The sequence below is a fragment of the Sceloporus undulatus genome, chromosome 2 (assembly GCF_019175285.1).
Source record: "Sceloporus undulatus isolate JIND9_A2432 ecotype Alabama chromosome 2, SceUnd_v1.1, whole genome shotgun sequence".
Classification (NCBI taxonomy): domain Eukaryota; kingdom Metazoa; phylum Chordata; class Lepidosauria; order Squamata; family Phrynosomatidae; genus Sceloporus; species Sceloporus undulatus.
In genome coordinates, this window is record NC_056523.1 from 188,822,523 (window position 1) to 188,842,434 (window position 19,912).

The window sequence follows — 19,912 nt, forward strand, 5'->3', positions numbered from 1 at the left end:
AGCAACCGCATGCTCCTGTACCCTATCGTGCGGGGCTGCCATAATGACGCAAGCGCCTCGCAGCACCCGCACATTGCAGACAGGAAGTGGCATCATGGTGGCGCCCTTTCCTGTTTGCAGCACTGCAAAAAAGAAGCCACTCTAGGTAGCTTCTTTTTGGCAGTGCATCGGGGCAAAGATGGGCGGCACAGAGCTGCCCATCTGTCGAGCACCAAAGAAAAGGAAACAAAATTAAAGTTCTGTTGCTTCAAACTTATCAATTTGCTGGCTTGATGAGAGAAGAGGAGTATCATAACATATAAAATTAAAAAATTAAAAAATCAAGCAACACTGAAACAACTAAATACACTACTAATAAACCATAAATAAACCTAATAATTTAAATATAATTTTAAAAAAACATTTCCCACTCTAAAAAACTCTAAACCAGACATAAACTTAATCAAACTAAACTAGCTAATGTAAATAACTATATATAACAACCTAATTAAAACTGAACTTCCCACCCTCCCATCCCAGGAAGTATAAAGCAAAATATAATGAACTTCTCTAATATACTTTTCTACTGCAAACCCACTTCTCTTCTAGTATTCCAAACATCTAAAAGGTTTCAGGCATCCCAATCTGTGTCATTCTCTGGGTTAGTGAAAGAGAATCCACATAGTATGGGTTCTTCTCTGTCTCCACGTGTAGGTTTTGAGATCTCCTCCCATCTCCCAGCCCAGAACGAACACTCACAGTACATGTCCATTGTTTCATTTCAAGTTGAAACTGTAACATCCAGGGCAGGAGCTTGGCAGGGGGAAGTGCTCTGCCCTCTGCCACTCATATCTTTATGGTGCCCTGCATCCCATATGGATCACATTCACTTGGTTACCAGTCTCTGGCATTGGAGTGTCCATTATCAGCGTGTAGACACATTTCTCAAGGAATAAACAAAGGACAGACGGTAGTACAGAGAATCTCTGCATTTCATTTTTAAAGAATGACATTGTTTTTATTCCTTATGGGGAAAAAGATATGCTTCTGAATGTTTGTCTGGCTCCTTCTGAAATCCTAAAGCCTGAGAAGTTGAATAAGGTTTCTGGAGGTTGGGGAGAGGGCTTCAATGTTTTCCCATAATTCCTTGCCCTTCCCCATGAGCAGTAAAACTAAAATATGTTATTCTAATACATGCAAATTGCAAGCCAAATTTATGCAAGTTCACTTCAACTCTGCAAGGTCTAGGCCCTCCCTCTAGGAATTGAGCTGCACTACAAAGTTACTTGGGAAGCAGGGCCATGTTAGGATGCTGTGGCTGAATGCTGGTATAAATAACTGCCCATTTTTGTCTTGTCCTTCCAGTGATGCACCCGCCTCTCCCAGTACTCAGGAAGCCATCCAGGGTATGCTGTGCATGGCAAACCTCCAGTCCTCCTCCTCCTCGCCCGTTGCCTCCAGCCTACAGGCTTGGTTGGCTGCTGGACATGAACGCAGCTCTGCAGGAGCATCCGGCACTCAGCGCTCAGGGAAGAGGCACACCAAGCGCCCAGCCCACCACAGCACTGACTGCGAGGAAGAGGCCAGCATGGATGAGCAGGAGAGCCTGGGAGCCTGCTTCAAGGACGCTGAGTACAGTAAGAAACCAAGGAGAGCGAAAGGAATGAGAGCGAGAGAGAGAGGAAACTCTCTATAGAAAGAGTGTGGGAAGAAAACAGATCTCTCCTCCTCCTCCCTTGGCTTGGGAAGACGTTTCAAAGGAAGCTGCAGAGTTATTATACTTTCGTAAACAATATCCAGCATATGGAGAATAGTACATTATGGCCTGTTACAGACAGCCAAAATAAAGCTGCTTCGAGTCACAGTGGAGGTATGGTGTTTCAATGATGCATACGTCCTAAGAGTCCAGAAACCACACCAAAGCCACGCTCCAGGCTGGAGCGTGGCTTTGGTGCGACTTCTGGACTCGAGGACGTATGCATCATTGAAACACCATACCTCCACTGTGACTCGAAGCAGCTTTATTTTGGCTGTCTGTAACAGGCCTATGTGTACAATGCACTTAACAACTTATTTAGGCTGTGGCCCTATACCCTAGGGAGTGTGCAAAATGTGGCTCACAGGCTGCATGCCCCCCCAGGCCCTTCCTGTGGTTGTGGACCACCCCACTCCTTTCCATGTGGCCCTTGCATACACCCTGGAGATGTGCACAAACAGTAGATAGCTCTGTCTGCAGTTATTTTTTTCCTCAGCTTGACCATAAAACCTACTGGGTGACCTTGGGCAAGTTTTATGTTTTCAGCCTCAGGAGAAGGCAGTGGCAAACCTCCTTTTAACCAGTTTTGCCAAGAAAATCCTAGGATACCTTAGAGTTGCCATAAGTCATAAAAGACTTTATGGCACACAACAACAATAACAACAACAAAACAGGTATTTTGTCCCATTCCCCCCTCCTGGTCATAAGGCTTCAGAGGTTTCTATTTCAAAAGTGGAAACTGTTGTCTGGCCTTCCAAGATCTGAAAGGGTACATAAGGGAATACATTCTCCAGTCTCTGGAACCCCCCCCCCCAAAATGTATTTGGGTACTATTGAAATTTCAGTGGGATTAAACTGCCAGAATCTCTCAGCCAGTATGGCTAGCAGAGTCTGCTGCAGTGAGTATGCTGGCCAGGGGATTCTGGAAGTGTAGTCCAGAAAGTGTCTTTTCCAAGCTCTGTCTCTGAGTAGACACATATATAATTGCCCTCTTAGGACTGGATCATGACTTTGTTAAGCTTACTGATGAATTCATTAAGATGTCAGTTGGTAATTACTAGATTGCATTCCACTGTGTCAGGGGGTCTACTCTGAGCCTGACTAGTTACTAATGTCAGGCTCAGGGGTTTCAGCTACCCTACTATTTAAGCCTTGCTAATTCTGGATCTAGTTTGCAGTCTCCAGAGGGCTCAGAATACCTTCTGTGGGGTTTCCAGGCAAGTGTTCCAAGGAGCAGCTGAATATCAGCAGCAGACCCACTGGGTGTCATGTACCTTCAGATCATTCTCATGCCTCTAATGGAGCAGTACATTTGCCACAAATAAGTAGCACTTGCCCCTGGCAAGCATCCTGGAGGCAATGTACACTCTGTTTCTTGCTTACTTCCAGTGCCACCCCATTTACCAACACTGGAAATTGCCACACTGCTGTTCTTAGTTCTCTGCAGCTGGAAATTCACAATGGCTACTGTGTGCATGCACTGTACCTCCTTAGTTCCAGAGGGAGAGGGCACTTGGATGGTCTCACATAGTAGTAGCTGGAACTATATGTGGAGGAGAGAGTGGTCAGTAGGATGTCTAGACCCAAGGTTGAAAACTTACTTTTTTAGACTGCAGCTCTCTGAAACCCAGTATTCTGGGAGTTAATAGTTCAAACAGCTTTCTGAGTGCTGTTTAGAGCAGAAAACAACAACCTTTTATTGTTGTTGAAAGATTGCCTTGGACACAGAATGGAGGACTGTGGCCTGTAGTTGGAAGAATGCTGTTTAATACCTGCATAGATGCAGAGAGAAATATTTGTCAGTCTCATGGAAAAGAGCTATTTTGCCAAGTTCTCCACTCATGTAACCATCATCCTGGCTTCTCAGTCGCATCCTGCTGTGTATTATATTAGCCCTGTATTTCTCTGCAAATTTCAGATCTATTCACCACAGTCCTTGATCTAAGCAAAACAAAACACAGATAGTTCTATATTTTATTCAGAAAGGAGAATAAATAGAAAGAAAGTATAGTGTTCAAGAATACAAATAAATGTATAAACTCCATTTTCTGATAATTTATACCAATATTAAGAGGGAGGGGTTTTGAGCTTCAGCAGCAAATGTTTTGTAACGTATTGAAGAATTCTGGTTCCTTTCTAAATCTTCCAGCTTTAGCCCCTTAAGAGGAGTTTATTGGGGCCAGCCTTGTATTTCTCAGGAGAAGATTCCTTAAAGTAAGCTGGGGGGGGGGGTTTAATTGCATTGGGGCTTGTTTGTTTATTTAGTAGTATTATAGTGTCCCACCAATGCCAATGCTGACAGGTGTTTAAATGAGAGGGTCCTTCCCATCTGTATCTCTGTTAATTCCAGACAAGTTGCAGGGCAAAACTTCAGTATTAATCTTGTTACAGTTTGATACACGTTTCAGCAATTTCCAGGCTGATTTTTAAAACTATGTTCTACTTTTATTCTGACTGCCAATGTGTGGAGCAGCTGCTCTTCAAATAATTTCATGGGCAAAAGAGTCTCTATAGAATTCAGCCCCAGCTCAGTTCCTCTCTCTGTAGTTTACCCTTCCTTGGAATCAGATGAAGATGATCCAGCCTTGAAGTCGCTACCGAAGAAAAAGAAATGCACAGATGATGCTCCCTGGAGTCCCAAGGGTAACAAACCTGTCACCTCTAATTTGAACTGTCCACATTTAATGGCTACCCTTTATGGCTGCAAACTCATGCTTGAAAGCATGGGATAAAAGCCTGCTAGGATCTCAGGTAGCTAGTGGTTAGGGGCAAGTCTTTTGGGTCCCGCATTAGCTCTTGCTAATTATGCCTTGCACAGTTGCAGAATGCATTAATTTTGTTTTGTTCCAAATGCGCAGATCACATAGTGATTAGTTTATAGAATCCTGCTTTTCTTTAGGAGAGGATAGGTGGGGCTGTGTGTGTTCTCTGCATTTTCTAGCTCATTTGAACCATCTGAAGTGATTTGTTGTGGAGGCTCATTTCTGGTGGTAATGCTCATAGACTGGCAAGAATTTACTTCATCAAATGGAAATGCTGATAGAAGGAAAAGGAAAAAATAGTTTTTTCCCCTTTTTTTATTTACTTAAAAGAATTGTGTGCGTGCATATGTGCGGATTTTGTTTATTTAGCAAGCAGCCTAGTGGCCTAGTTCTGCCAATTTTGAGAAGCCACTGCTTTTCTCTCCTTGCATCTACAGACTAGTTCCCAGAGGTATCCAGAGTAAAGGATATTTTTCAGTCACAGTGCATGTTGCATCCCTTCTTTTTCCCTCACTTGTTCTTATTCACACATACCTGCATTATCTAGGTGTTGTGCTCCCAGAGAGAGATTGACAATGTCCCCTTGATATCCACTGGGATTTGGTTTCTGGAACCCTCATGGATACCAAAATTCATGGATGTTCAAGTCCCATTAAATACAGAGGCATAGTAAAATGATATTCCTTAGATCAGATGACAAAATCAAGGTTTGCTTTTTTAAATTTATTTATTTTATTATTATTTTTTGAATATTTTGAAGCCATGAACACTTAAATCCACGGGAAAAGAATCCGTGGCTATGGAGGGCTAACTGTAAATCTTATTAGGAAGAGCCAGCAGGTCTACTTAGTTTGCGACACGGGTTGTCCTGGCTACTATAGCTTTGTGGATTTTTCGGGCTGTGTGGCCATGTTCTGGAAGAGTTTATTCCTGATGTTTCATCTTCAGGGAATGATGGCAGGGAAGTGACTGGGGTATATACAGTGCGCCCTTGGCTTACTCGGGGATCCGTTCTGGGACCCCTGGTGTAAGCTAAATACTGTGTATGCTCAAGCCCCATTCACTTGTGCATGCGATGGCGCAGCAGCGCACACACGCCACAGGAACACGCCTGATTCATCTGAATGGGACGCGCTGCCCCGCGCGGCTTTGCACATATGCTCAAAGCCACATATAGTGCGCCCACATATAACGCGGGCACACTGTATACTATGTGACCCTTGGTTGAGAGGAAGTGGTTACCATTTGTACCTTTTTGAATATAACTTTAGTGTGGAGGGAGATTTGTGATAGCTAAATTAAAACTCTTATTGCATGTGGAGAGATAATTGATAAAGACAGTATATGAACACAGCACAGTGGCTCTATGCATGTGTGTGCGCTGCTTCAAAATTGTGCCTTTCAAGAGACCTTTGGGTCTCTCACTGGGTGATTTTCTTCTTTCTCATTATACCTTGTTCTATATAACAAAGGGACAGGGCAGTATTTTTCTTCTTTAATAGTCAACCCACTGCACCACTGAGAGCAAGCAAGGGAGCCCCTGTGTGAACACATTTCTTTTCTTCTTCACAGCTCGGGTGACCCCAACGTTGCCCAAGCAAGACCGCCCTGTGCGAGAGGGGACAAGGGTGGCATCTGTCGAGACTGGTCTGGCAGCTGCAGCCGCTAAACTGGCTCAGCAGGTAAGAGGGAGGATTTTTTTGTGAGGTGCTAACAGTGAACTCAAGCGTATTCATCCCAGATATGCTTGAGGGCTGACTGCTCTCTCAGAAGGGCTTTTGCTCAAATACAGGGAGACCCTGGGATGTTTCAGGGGTATACAAAGATGCTGGCCTTTCTTGTTGAGTTCAGTAACTTTACTTATCGCTAGCTTTCCCCTCAGGGATGTTTAAAGCTGGGTACTTGCTAATTAACTACACAAAACATAAGAAAAGCCCTGCTAGATTTGATGGCCAACCATTTGGGGAAGGGTTCCTATTTCTGCATCCCTCGACAGGCCAGATGACATTAGCAGACCAAGGAATCTAATGAAAGGGAGCAGGGACTCCTCTCCCAGTTAACAGGTGGGATTCAAGGGAGGAACTCTATGGAACCTCCTCAGGCCGAATCAGGAGCATTGTGGGCCAAATTCTGCTCCCCTGCCATTTACACTGCCTCTATACAAGGTACTGTGCTTTTGGTATTACAGTGGAACCTCGCCTTACGCAGGGGATCCGTTCCGGACACACACACACCCCACGTAAGGCAAATTCTGCCTATGCTTAAGCCTCATTCAAGTGAATGGGGTTTGTGCGTGCAACAGCGCGCGTTTGCCATGGGCGCACGCCCTAGTCATGTGAATGGGACGCTGCGCCCCGTGCAGCTTTACTGCATATGCTTAAAGTCATGTATAATGCACTCGCATATAACGTGGGTGCACTGTATTTGGTTTTGGTCTTGTTGTTTGGGCTTATGGCCAAACAAATGCAATCATTCAGTGTATTGATGTAATGAATAAAATAATGTAGACATTTGTTCAGCAGATTTCCAGTGAAAGCTAGATCTGGGGTGTGTGAATTTTGGGTCTGTAATTGTTACTGGACCTCAAGTCCCAGCAACCCTAGTTGGCATAGGCAATGATGAGAAGTGCTGGGAGTTGTGGTCCATCAATATCTGGAGATCCACAGGTTTCCCACCTCTGCACTAAAGGATACTTTGTGGAGCCAAAGTAGACAGGGCCATGAAGCCCCCTAGAAGCCTGTCCTGTCCCATTAAGTGGCACTTCCTTTCTTGGGCCAGAAGTGATTATATCTTGGCTTTAGATAAAGGATTTGGTCTTTGCTTTCTCTGTCTCAAGGAACACCAGAAGATGCAGCGACGAAAGCTTGTGGCAAAAAGAAAGCCACCATCTCCGAAGGCACCCAGCCCAGAACCAGAACTGGAACCAGAACCAGAACCAGTGGAAGCAGAAGTGGAGCCAGATCTCCCGCTACCACAACAGGAACCGGAACCGGGGCTGGTGGTTCCTGTGCCCACTCCTCCAACACCTGAACCTAAACAGGAACAGTTTTCTGGCAGCCTGGTAGATCACGAATACACTGCCCGGCCCAATGTCTTTGGCATGGCCCAAGTGAATCGTGGGTCCACACCCATGGCGCCAGGTGTCTTCTTGTCTCAGCGACGCCCCTCAACTGGCTCACCAAGCGGTCCCCAGGCAGCACAAGGTAAGCTGATATGCATGGATTTTACAGCAGCACCAGTAAAGCAGATGGGTGGGAGAACATGAAAATATTGGGGGATCTGAGCTCCACTGGAAGAATCTCTATATCCAGAGTGGGTGAAGGAGTATGGCTTGATATACGCACCCATGCAGATGTGGTCATTTACAGGGCCTGTTTTGGAAAAACAAGGTCTAGGATGTCATATCTTACTTACTGAGAGAACCGCTAGTTCCAAGAAATCCCGAGTTTGGATTTCTTTCTGCCATGAACTTGCTACATGGCCTTAGGCAAGCTATGGCTCTCATCAAATAACACTGATATGTTTTACCCCACTTTATAAGGATTATGAAGTAAAGCAGGTGAAAACAATATATGTGAAACATGTAAAACTCACTGCAGTCTTTTAGAAAGGCTACAATAAGTCTCAAGTTCAAAGCAAATTGAGTCACCAGTCCCTGGCAAGATCAGTAGACACTGACTCATTACTCTTGCATCTGGGAATACTATGTCATATAAACAAATTACCTGGCTGTTACTTCCATTGGATGGAGTTTGATGGCTCCACATGGAAAAGTATAATTTTCCTTTGAATAGTTCCACTCTCCATGAGAGAAGAAGAAGCAGGTCCTTCCAAATAGAGATGTTGGGTTGCAGGGAGGGAGGGAGAGAGGAAATGGGCCGATCTTGCCCAGTTATAGGCACATGAATCCAGATAATACTCCTCCACAAACTCTGTGAAAAATAGTTACAGTGAAGACAGCAGTTAACTTCCATCATGTTTCCACTGGACAGTTTTCTGTTAGACTGTGTAACACTGTGTTCCCACAAAGAAGAGAGATGCTATTTTCAGGATTGGTGACAGGAGAAATTTACACAATTTGAGTTTTCTCCCATCACCACCCAGGGACAGTCAGAAACAGATGGCACACAATTTAAAGGGAAAGCTATTTGGCTCCAGGTGAAGTCATCTTCTGTAAGAAAGTGCATTTTGATTTTCCACTTCTGGCATCATAACATGTTAGGCTGGTCCTGTGGTCATAGCTGCCCTGGGCTTACATCTTCATGCAAGTCAGGGACAGGGAAGGTGTGACCCTCAAGATGATGTTGAATTGCCACTCCCATGATCCCTCTCCATCAGCTGTGCTGGGTAGGAATGATGGAAGTTACAGGCCAACAACATCTCAAAGGCCAGACATTCCCCAGTCTTCATATAGGCAAAGCTTGTTGTTTCAGGAGAACCACTTGTGCACCCCACTTGGGAAGGCCTCCTTTTGATTCATGAGTTTCTTACCTTTCTCCCAGGAAAACGCCCCAAGAAGGGCTTAGCGACAGCCAAGCAGCGACTCGGCCGCATCCTGAAGATCCATCGCAATGGCAAGCTGTTGCTCTGAGGGCTACCCTCACATCCAGCTCCAGACCTCAGGCCTCTTCAGCAAAAGACAATGGGTGAGGCACAGAGACATGTTTGGAGGCACTGCCTTGGCAGTGTCCTCAAAGAGCTGCCGGAACTATGAGGCATGGAGAAAGCCCATGCTCCCCCATGTGGATAAGAGCCGGGACTGATCTGCCTGGCCACAGGAAGCATTGAACTCAATGGGCAGCTGTTCTGACACTGAGCTGAAGCATCCTGGCTTTCCCCAGAGAAGCAGATAATACTGGAGGCGAAGGGCTTCCCCGTGCCCACTGACTCTCTATCCCTACCTCGACCCACTGCAGTTCATTTTTTTCTCTTGGGCTGATACCTCTGTAGAGTTCTCCCCTCCTTCTGCCAAAATCACACACAGGGATGTTAGCCTTTATTTTTCTTCCCAGCAGCTTCAACCACCCTTTATATTTTTGCTGCTGCACATGAACACTTGCATGCCAAGAAGTGGTTTTTATTACTTTTTTTTTTTAAACCCAGCTTTCCCCCACAGGAACTAACTACTCATTGCGTTTGTTTTAGCAAGTAGGTCTTCTTCCTTCCTGGCCTTCCCTCCGTATGTCACACACTTTTGAGATGGGCTGGGGCTGGGGACAGTAGAGACCTTTTCCCTGAATCCCAGAAACGATAATCCAGCACATTGGCAAATTGAAGAAAGACAGGACAGAGAGTAAGGTTGTAGGAAAATACAACACTGTATTTTCTTCTCTGACTGGTGTCAGTGGATAGGTAGGCAAGTTCAGGGTGGAACAAAGTCCAGGTCCAGAGTGCCCTCCACAGTATCTTAAAACTTCCAGTCAGATTTTGAGAAAGAAGGAACAGTGCCTGCCCTTGGTGGTGAATTGGCACAAAACACACCATCAGTAGTTTCAACAGATTTATTTGTATCATTTGCAATTGCAAGGGGTGGGAGTGTCACATGTTCATGATCCCAGATCCCTCTGCTTTCAGTATATCAGGGTAGGCTGGGACCTTTACTCTCATGTGCCCAGCTGTAGTTGTGAAGGAAGTTATGCTTTAGTGTTTGCTTTAATCCAAGAAGTCTTCTCTAATACTCAGTCCACTGCATGCAGCTGGAAGGCTAGTAGCTGTTACGATGGATGGGGCTGCTGAGCACAGAGTCCAGCGCAAAAGACTATCCCTGGAAGGTGACCCCCTGTAACATGAAATTTTCCAGCCAGCTTTGCAGTTACTCCTCGCAGATCTCTCCTGTTGTTAATTCCCTCTTCCTCACACCTTGTTTTCCAGTTTGGCCATAAAGCAGTCTTCATTCTCCCCCTCCCCCTAACAGTGGCAGGGAGGGCACCATGCCCCCTAAGCAAGGACTTTAAAAAAAAAAAGACATTTCTACCCAGCTGCACGGCTCAGTTTATATGGCTGTGTACCATATTTTTATGCCAGACTCCAGCAGGCTTTGTGTAAATGTTTGAATTCTATTTTTTAGGCATCTCTCTAGAAATGTGTGTTTAACAGAACAAAACAAATGAAGCTGAAACTTTTTTTATATATTCAGGGTTAGAATAAAAACCTTTGTTGGTTTATTGTGGCTTGTCTGTGAGGTACTTTATTCTGATTCTGCTCTTTCAAGAACAAAATCGTTGTTTTCTCAAAAGCTGCAGCCACACCGTTTGTGCTCTTGGGGAAGTTGGTGTTGAGGTGTTAATTTAGGGAAGTTCATTGCCCAAGGATTAGTATGCAGGTGAGATTTTTCTCCAGATGCCCCATCACTTTGGAAGACATTGGTGGTTTAATACAGGGGCTGTTCAGAAAGGGCTCACTGCTTTTGGGTGGAATGTTTTTATCAGTGACCATAAAATGCCTCTCCTGACAACTCTTTAAAAAATGTTCTCATTAATTTAAAATTCTGGATTATTTGGCTTCAGGTAAGTCACCAAATGACTGAAGCAGATTCACCTGCGTTATTACTTTTTTTTTAAATAGTAAAATTACAGGTGAATCTGCTTCAACCACTTTGTGACTTACCAATTGGTGTCCAGGAAAAACCTTAACATATGAATTTAGAACTTGGGAGGACACATTTTTTATTCCTTTTTGGGCAAGTCTGGGAACTGAACAACTTCCTTTACCATTGGCTATGGCAGTGAAGGCTGAAGGAGTTGCAGTCCAGCAATATCTGGAGTCTCACATTCCCTGTTCTGGCTTTATGGGCTCAAGCTCAGGCTGCAGAAATCTGTCCTGTTACTGATTTCTCAGGAGGCTCCTGGAGCTATGCAACATGGCCATCAAGGAGAGAGTAAGCATCTTTTATTCAGAATGGGCATTATCATGATGCTTTTGCATCTGCCAATTTTTGCATGTAAAAAAGTTAAACACTCGGACAGCATTCATAAGACGGAAGGTATTAGTTTAGGAACATAGGAGACTTGCCTTATGTGAAATCAAAGCACTGGTCCTTCTAACCCAGAACTGAGGGTATTGACTGGCAATAGCTGTCCAAGGAGTCCATTCAAGACTTAGATGGAGAAATCTGGGATGAGACCTGGGACCTACACTATAGCTCCTTAGGTAAGCTCTCCCCCCGCCCTAATGTTTAAAACAATTGTACTTGCTTAGGTCACAGTTTTAGAGCTATATCTCAATAACTCTTTTCAGTTTTATTGTTCGCATAGGAAAATACACTTGAACACATGTCAAGAGGACTCTGGCCTGTTGCAGTTGTGGAGCACGTGAGCTTAGACTTTGCTGCTCAGGCTTCTGTGTCAGCCTAAAAAAGCCACTCAGCTGCAGTTACAAAGGCAACCATTATGGCATGTAAACACAATAAATAAAAAAGTACAGAGTATTAAAATATAAACAACAAAATAAGAGATGTCACCCACCATGGTGCTACCTTCCCATGGTGGTGGGATTGCATGCTCCTGTCAGGCAAGAGGGTACATGATGGTTACAGTGCTGCTGGTAGGTTCTCCCACATCAGACAGGCTTTTGCTGAGGAGGCAGACTAAATGTGCCAAACAGCTTCTCACAGCTGCAGTAGTGGAGGGTGGCACTGGCAGAGGATCTGCAACAGCAATGGCACCATACTAGTTCTTGTTAGTACTGCATAGACAGTGGTAATGCGAAACCACTCCTGAAGACTTTTATAGTGAAAACCCTATGATGACGCAATCCGAAATGAAACAAGACAACAGTGCCAGAAGATGGAAGGCACTCAACAAGCTACTAGGGCAACTACAAGTAATGCTGTGGCTAAATGATGCAACTGGACTCAAGCTGAAAGGACGTTAAGCTGTTGACATGTCAGAGGTGAAAGCAAAGTCTGAAGCTATAATATACATATTATAGGAACATGCAATGTTAGAAGCATGAATCAAGGGAAGTCAGACCTTGTAAAACAAGAAATGGAATGTATAAAGAATGCATAGGTTAAGAGAGCTAAAGTGGACTGGTATGGGACATTTTCAGTCAGGTAATTACACAAGTGTTTTACTCAGGAAATGAAAATCTAAGAAGAAATGAGATGGCATTAATAGTGAGGAGAGCTATTGAAAAAACAGTCAAGGGGGTATAATGCAAAATTCAATTGATATCAATAAGACCTAAGGGAAAACCCATCAGTATAACCATAATCCTATTTTATGCTCTTCATATCTGCAGGGGATCCATTCTGGACCCATCCACCTCACATGGATAAAAAAAAAAGTGGGACCTCAAGTCCCATTGTTTCCTGTGGCAGCATAATGTGTGGCATGCACACACCTCCATTAAAAACAACAAGGTTTACCATCCGCAGAAGCTCAAATCCCAGATGGCAAGCCTATGGTTAAGAGCCCACTCTACATGGGTGTCACCTGATGGCCAACAGAAAAATCAAAACAGCAAAACAGGAAGAACAAGCTGCCTCTTCTACAAAATTAGAAAAGATCCATTGGTTAGGGCACCTGCGGGTGACTTCTGATTTGGGTGATATGATATACTGTCTCTTGACAAGATCAGAACAGGATGTGAAAGAATGCTGCATCACTTTAGGGAATAGGATGCACTAATCCAATGATCAAGTTGAGGCTGTCATACGCTGGCCCATCGAGAGGAAAACTGCATGCTAGATGGATAGACTCTACTAGGGAGGTCACAGGCATGAATGTATAGATCCTAGGCAGAACAGTGGACAGTGTGTCTTGGAGATGAGTCGGGATCAACTCGAAGACTGTTAATAACAATTTAATATATTTAAGCACCACTCTTCCCCCTTGGGCCTCAGTGCAGGGTTGTTGTTTTTATTAAACTACAAATCACAAATAAAAATATAAATGAGACAATGTAGCCCATATCTTAAGTTAGTGAGCAATACCCTTGCTAGCTGCTTTTCCTGTTGATCGACCTGGTGCCTTTCCCTCACTGGTGGAAGAGTAAGTTGTCCTTCTCTGTTCTTTCACAGGCAGGGTCTTCAGTCTGCGGTCACTCTCACTCAGTAAAGAGAATGAGAGCATGTCATTCTCAGGCCAAACCTCTTTTCCAGCCCCAAAATGACTTCTCTGCTTCACAGGTCAAATCCCAAGACTGAATATAGTCACCTTCTGTCTAAAATGAAGACAGAAAAAGTAGAGGCATACTTTTGTAGGACTTTAAAGGATTGCATTAGGTCCCTAGCAGAACTCTGCAATTCTGGTGGCTTGTTTGTTTCCTACCTGCTAGAATGAATGAAAAGCCCTCCCAAACCCACCCCTTGAAACAGATGTGGGCAATTGTGGAAGGCTAAGGGACTATATTATCCTCCAGGGAGACTTTGGAGGGCCACTCTTAACTATATATAAAATAAATAAGTGGCCACTGGGCCATTTCAGGCCCGAAGAAGCCTTTTTTCTTCTTTTTTAGATTGGGAAGTGACCAGAAGTCATTTCCTATTCATCCAGCTACTTTGGAGAAATGCCTCTCCTTGGAGCATCAGCTGCTTGCCCTTTTGGGAACAGCTACTGTACTTTTATGCTAGAAATTCAGCTTTTCTGCAGCATTTGGTCCTAATGTTCTATGGAAGAGATTTACAAGGCAGACACATGGTTTTCAGACTCTTCTTTCTTGAGATGTCATGAGTTGGATGTCTGCCTGTACTACCTCTGATGCTTTGGGAAGCAAAGCTTTGGGATACAAGTTCTATCTATGCCTACAAAGGACAGGTGAGAAATCTGTTTCACTTTACATTTTTTGAGAAGCATTAACAAGATTCACACATCTCTTTACACTGGAATGGGAAAAAAATGTAGAATTTTAAAAACCTGAGTGTGGGATAGAATTAGCCAATTCATCCACCCAGGCCTGAGTTTTTTTGTGTGTTTGTTTGTTTTGAGGGCTTAACCTTAAAAAGTCTAAGCTTGAATTGCTGTATATTCAACTTATTGCTGTGGAATAAGGGTTGCTACCTCTTTCTTTCTGAAGGGCAAGCAGGTAGAGATGGTCCTCTCCATGCTAGAAATAGCTGTACCTGCTGAATTTGGTCAATGATGATGAGGGAGAGGTTGTTTTTCGTTCAGTTTTAAAGATGTAGCAAAAAAGTTCAAATTCCTTCATGTTTAGGATGGAAAGAATGTAAGGCTTGAAATGTTGGGGAAAATGAAATAGATGCATTTTCCTGTCTTTTAATATCCATGCACCTTGGTTTTAAAAAAATGCTATACAACATCATGATCAGAATATTTTCTTTCTTCACTAATTTAAAAAATATACTGTATATTTGAAGACTTTTCATTAGTGGGTATATAAGGTATCCTGCTCTGATCACCTTAGTTGTCTTCCTGCTTTGGAAATAAGTTGTGAGAAGGGTTTGACTTTGTGTTTCCAGGCCTGTCCAGTATAATTTGAGCTCCCCCCCTTGTCCACTCTTGCCTTTTCTTCTTGCTTTTTTTCCAAAACAGGTCAGGTTATTTGGTGAAAGTTTTAGGACTCTATTGTGATCTGTTCCATTTGGGGAAAGAGGGTGTATGCCTCCTTCCTCAAAAGGGGGCAAAAGGGTTAAAAATTTCCATGGCCCGTCCTGTCAAATGCTAGGAATAACTTTCAGGATACTCTCCTTTCAGTAGTGAGAATATATTTTGGCAGTTAGGAATAACTTTCAGGATACTCTCCTCCCAGTAGTGAGAATATATTTTTGCAGTTAAGTCCCTTTCTGTGGTAAATCAATGGGGTGGGGAATGGAAAGGGGACATAATTTATTTGTAATGTGCCAGGGAAGAGGACAGAGAGGTTAAAAAGATCTCTCCTTAATGCACCACAATGTCTGCTATCATTCCCAAGAGTCTACCTCAAAGGTCCAGGAAGAGAGGCCATAAATCTCCTTTTCCTCATCCCCTCATAAGGCTGAGGTGTGGGGTGGGGGAGAATACAACAATATGACAAGGACTTTTGTAGCTTACTAACCTAGCTGTTTCAGGCCGAGTGACTAAAAGGTGGCCAGCTCACATTTCCAGGGGGTTGGAGGTTACGTAAGAGCTGTAAGGGGCCCCCAACAGTCCCTCTACATCCTTGCGTTTCACCAGCCAGCATGGTGCCTCATGTGCCCTCCGAGTGGAGTCCTTTAATATCTTGGTGACTGCAGTGACCGGCACTTTGTTAGTGCCCCTCCACAACCAAGCGGCTCGCTCCCCATCAGCTGGGCCTGGGGAAAACCTGATGTCACTGTTCTGGAACTGGCCTGTGGAAGACAAAAGTGGCATGGTTGGAAACTGGAGCACACAACACACGTGAGCAGGAAAAGGCAGGGAAGGAATTATCCTGGTGTAATTCTTCTCTTAGAGCTGGCTCTACAATATGGGTGCTGTGGGGTTGCTGCCTGAAGTAGCAGGTTTTTGCTCTCACAAAAAAGCAGCAGACTGTCCATTATTAATTTTATGATTGTTTCACATTTGCTGTCAGAGAGAGAGAAAAGTGCTTGAGAGACTTTCTTAGGTCTGAAAACATGAAAACATAGCTTGGTAAAGGTAAAGGTAAAGGTAGTCCCTTGACATGAATGTCTAGTTGTAACAGACTAAAGAGTGGTGCTCAATTTGTTACTAAGCTGAAGAGCCAGCATTGTCCAAAAACAACTCTAGTGGCCATGTGGCTAGCATGACTGCACCGAATGCTGTTTACCTTCTCAGCAAAGTGGTACCCATTTATCCACTTGCATTTCCATGCTTTCCAACTGCTAGGTTGGCAGAAGCTGGGACTAGTGACAGGAGCTCAACCCATCATGTGGTACTTGGGCCTCGAACTGCCAATCTTCAGATCATCTTACAATGGTCAGAATTGGTGTCTTAACCACTAAGCCACCACATCTCTCTTTGAGAGTTCCTCAAATTGGTGGTCCCCCCTTATGCTGGACTACAAATAACTGTTTTTGCTGGTGGGGGGTGGGCCTGTTTTGTACAGCACTGGCACTCACATTAGCATCATAGTCTGGATTTAGCAAAATGTTTTGTGTTTGGTCATTGGAAAGCAAACACACACTCAGTTTCCAAGGCTTAATTCCTGAGGCACATATCTCTGAGGATAGGGAATTTCCTCTATAGAAAAAAAAGAGTTAATTGTAGGGAATGCACATTCCCTTTAATGTCTAGTTTGTCCCTACGTTTATTTGTTTATTTCTCTCTCTCTCTCTCTCTCTCTCTCTCTCTCTCTCTCTCTCATATTCTGGGCCGTTCCAAATGACACAATTATATTGCTATTATTCTCCTTTAACTACTACGGCTGCATCATATGGACTGCTAGAATTTGCAGTTTGGTCAGAGGCACTGAAGGACCTCTCTGGCTGACAATTCTAAATACCTGCCACTCAAGCACAAATCCCAGGATTTTGTAGGATGTATTCATGACAATTAAAGTTGAATCATATTGCTATAATTATGTAATGTGAAAGGGTCCTCTCACACACATTATTCCCTTTCTCCTTGTAGACTAGTACCATGACAATGAGAGCCAGCATGGGGTGTAATGGTTTAAGTGTTCGACTACAAAGCTGGTGATCAGGATTCAAATCTCTAGGCTTCAGTGTCCACACTCTCTCAGCCTCAGAAGAAGGCAAAGGCATGCCCCCTCTGAACAAATCTTGCCAAGAAAATTGCATGAGCGGTTCGCTTTAGGCTTGTTACAAATTGGAAATGATTTGAAGGTCCAAAAAGCACTGCAGAAATATTCCAGTTTGAGACCGCTTTAATTGCCCTAGCTCAGTGCTAGGGAATCCTAGGAATTCTAGTTTGTTATGGCACCAAAGCTCTCTGAAACAGAAGTCTAAATGTCACACAGAACTATAGTTTCCAGAATTCCCCAGCATTGAGCTAGGGCAGTTAAAGCAGTCTCAAATTGGATTATGTCTACAGTGTGTTTTGTACCAAAGACACACAGCAATCAAAATGTGTGTGGCCAGCACATGTAGACCTATTACATGTTTTAAAACAATGTACAGTATTTATTCGTTAGAATAATCATATCATTTAGAATAGGGAGGTGTGTTCTAGCCCACCCCTGGCTCCTACCTTAGGTAGAGCAGGAGTGGGGTAAATTGGTGTAGCAAACATGGTGCTAAAGAATATGTAGGAATCTGTTGGAAAGGGGGGTTTGCTTACCTAGCAAGCCTTGTGCTAAAGTTGACAGCCCCTTTCCGTTAACCACATAAAAGCCAAGATGATTCAGCTGCAGGGCCGTAGGATGGCTGTAGCGATGTAGCAGAACCAGGAACTCCATTTCATGTCCGATCTGCACAGTGATGTTGGCTTCAGGCCACATGGAAATCACCAGCTGGGGTTTTCGGATTGTGATCCGTCGGGTGAAGGGCAGCACCAGGATATCCTCACCATGCAGAGTTAAGCCTTTCCGTGTGATGTTGATCACATAGCTGGTGTGTGGCAGATGCTGCTCCACCACCATGGTGATGGCATCAAAGTAGGTGCGGGGACGCTCCTCATGGCCTGGCCTTAAAGGAGCTCCCATGAGGTGCCCATTGACTGACAAGCCTGGGAGGAAAGAAAGGCAGCAGCCTTTAAGGAGAAAACAGAGGTCCCTACTTCCTACCTAGCGAGAAAAGGAGCCAGGTACCCTGTGTCACAGATGCTCTACTGTAAACCACATAACAATTCAGCTCCCATCAGCTCTAGCCAATATAGCAGAAAATGACAGGTGATAGGAATTCCAACACAGCTTCATTTTATTCCAGCCCATCAATATGCATCAACTCATTTGTAATGTGCTAGGTGAAAGTTTAGTTGATACCACAGGCCACTAAAATAAATAAATAAATGAGTCCTGAACTCTCACTAGAAGCTGAAGGTGCATCTACATTATAGAAACAATGCAGTTCAATACCACTTTATCTGCCATGGCTCCAACTTACGGTATCCTGGGATTTATAGGTTTGTGAGGGACCAGTACTCTTAGACAGAGAAGGCTTGTAAAACTACAAATCCCAGGACTCCATGGGATGGAACGAGAGCACTTAAAAGTTATGTCAAACTGCATTATTTCAACAGCGTAGATGCACCCTAAGATGATCAGACTGAGACTATATCATGATATGATATGATTCATGGAAAAAAGAATTCTGGGAAAAGTGAAAGATGGTAGAAAAGAAGAAGACCATACTAAAGATAGATGGATTCAGTCAAGGAAGCTATGGCCCTGAGTTTGCAAGGCCTGGGCTGGGCTGGCTTCTCTCATTCATAGGGTTGCCATAAGTCAAAGCTGACTTGATGGCAATTAACCATCACAGCTATTTCAACAAAATAGTTCCTTACAACGAGCTAAACGTCACTTTCATATTCCTGGCAAGTCGCTAGAACAGGAGGGAGCAAAGCTGGTTAGAAGGAAGCTTTCTTCCTTCTATGTCCCTTTTCATGTCTAAAACTATTTCCTGTCAGAGATCAACTATAGTTTGTAGGAATTCTTTAGATTTTAAAAATGTTAGACCTATTTTAAACACAATTTTATTGCCTTTATGATGCTCAGAGACACTATCCATTTTTTAAAAATGTCCTAATAGCTAAGGAAGAAGGGGCAGGACCCTGCATGTGCTCAGAGACACCTGGTCTGAAATGCTAAAATTATTGAGTGGAGGGGATTTGGCAATTCTGTCATTCTATTTGTTGGTCTCTCTGAGATGGCCAGAATATGTTTAAGTTAATTCTATATGAGGCTCTTACCAGTGATTGGGTCGCTCACCAATTGTAGAATATCTCCTGAGCGTCCATCCAGTGTGAAGCAGAGGTTCCCCAGTGAATGTGGCAATCTTATGACAAAATGGGGGTCTCCATCCACTGCGGGGAAAACATGAATAGATTAGGAGTGAGGAACTGTTGCACCTCCAGATGTTCTAGCCTCCAAATGCTCTCAGCCTCACCTAGTATGGTCAGTGGTAAGGCTGTAGTCCAAATATCTGGAGGGCCAATATATAAATGGACTAAATTTTTTTTTTAAAGAAAGAGGATTAGTGTCAAAGATTTGTAGAGGTGGAGATGGGGATGTTCTTACCCCAAGAGGAGAAAGTGAAGAAGCCGGTGTTGGAGGAACCTCCCAAAGTATCTGAAAAGAAAGGAGTAAGAAGGGAGCAGAATTACATTCTCTCAGCATTGGACAGCAATGTATTGTTAGGCACCAAGTATAATTTGGGAATGAAGTATCATTCTGCTGTATCCACACACCCCTGTCACTGCAGAAGTCCATGCAAATGGTCTTAGTGCAGATGCAACATCCAACAGTAAGGAATCCATGGCCCTTCTAGATATCGTTGAACTGCTATTCCCATCAGCCAATAATCGCTGGCTAGTGGGAAATGAAGTCTCATGACATCAGGAAGGGCTGTGTGTTCCTT

General features: G+C 43.8%; 2 protein-coding genes across 3 annotated transcripts in view; one reads left to right on the forward strand and one right to left on the reverse strand.

Moving 5' to 3' along the window:
* Window positions 1-10,661, forward strand: part of PHF8 (PHD finger protein 8) — a 34,283-nt gene extending 23,622 nt beyond the window's left edge. For both annotated transcript variants that reach the window (XM_042450995.1, XM_042450996.1), the window contains exons 17-21: window positions 1,345-1,616; window positions 4,283-4,378; window positions 6,070-6,179; window positions 7,334-7,700; window positions 9,000-10,661. In XM_042450995.1, coding sequence (XP_042306929.1) covers window positions 1,345-1,616; window positions 4,283-4,378; window positions 6,070-6,179; window positions 7,334-7,700; window positions 9,000-9,088 — 934 coding nt within the window. In that variant the 3' untranslated portion in view covers window positions 9,089-10,661. The remainder of the gene's footprint in view (window positions 1-1,344; window positions 1,617-4,282; window positions 4,379-6,069; window positions 6,180-7,333; window positions 7,701-8,999) is intronic.
* Window positions 10,662-13,337: 2,676 nt separating this feature from the next.
* Window positions 13,338-19,912, reverse strand: part of ITIH6 (inter-alpha-trypsin inhibitor heavy chain family member 6) — a 28,737-nt gene continuing 22,162 nt past the window's right edge. Inside the window, exons 12-16 of the mRNA XM_042447266.1 lie at window positions 19,573-19,623; window positions 19,245-19,358; window positions 17,676-18,062; window positions 15,535-15,766; window positions 13,338-13,662 (exon numbers count right to left, since the gene is read on the reverse strand). Coding sequence (XP_042303200.1) covers window positions 13,629-13,662; window positions 15,535-15,766; window positions 17,676-18,062; window positions 19,245-19,358; window positions 19,573-19,623 — 818 coding nt within the window. The 3' untranslated portion in view covers window positions 13,338-13,628. The remainder of the gene's footprint in view (window positions 13,663-15,534; window positions 15,767-17,675; window positions 18,063-19,244; window positions 19,359-19,572; window positions 19,624-19,912) is intronic.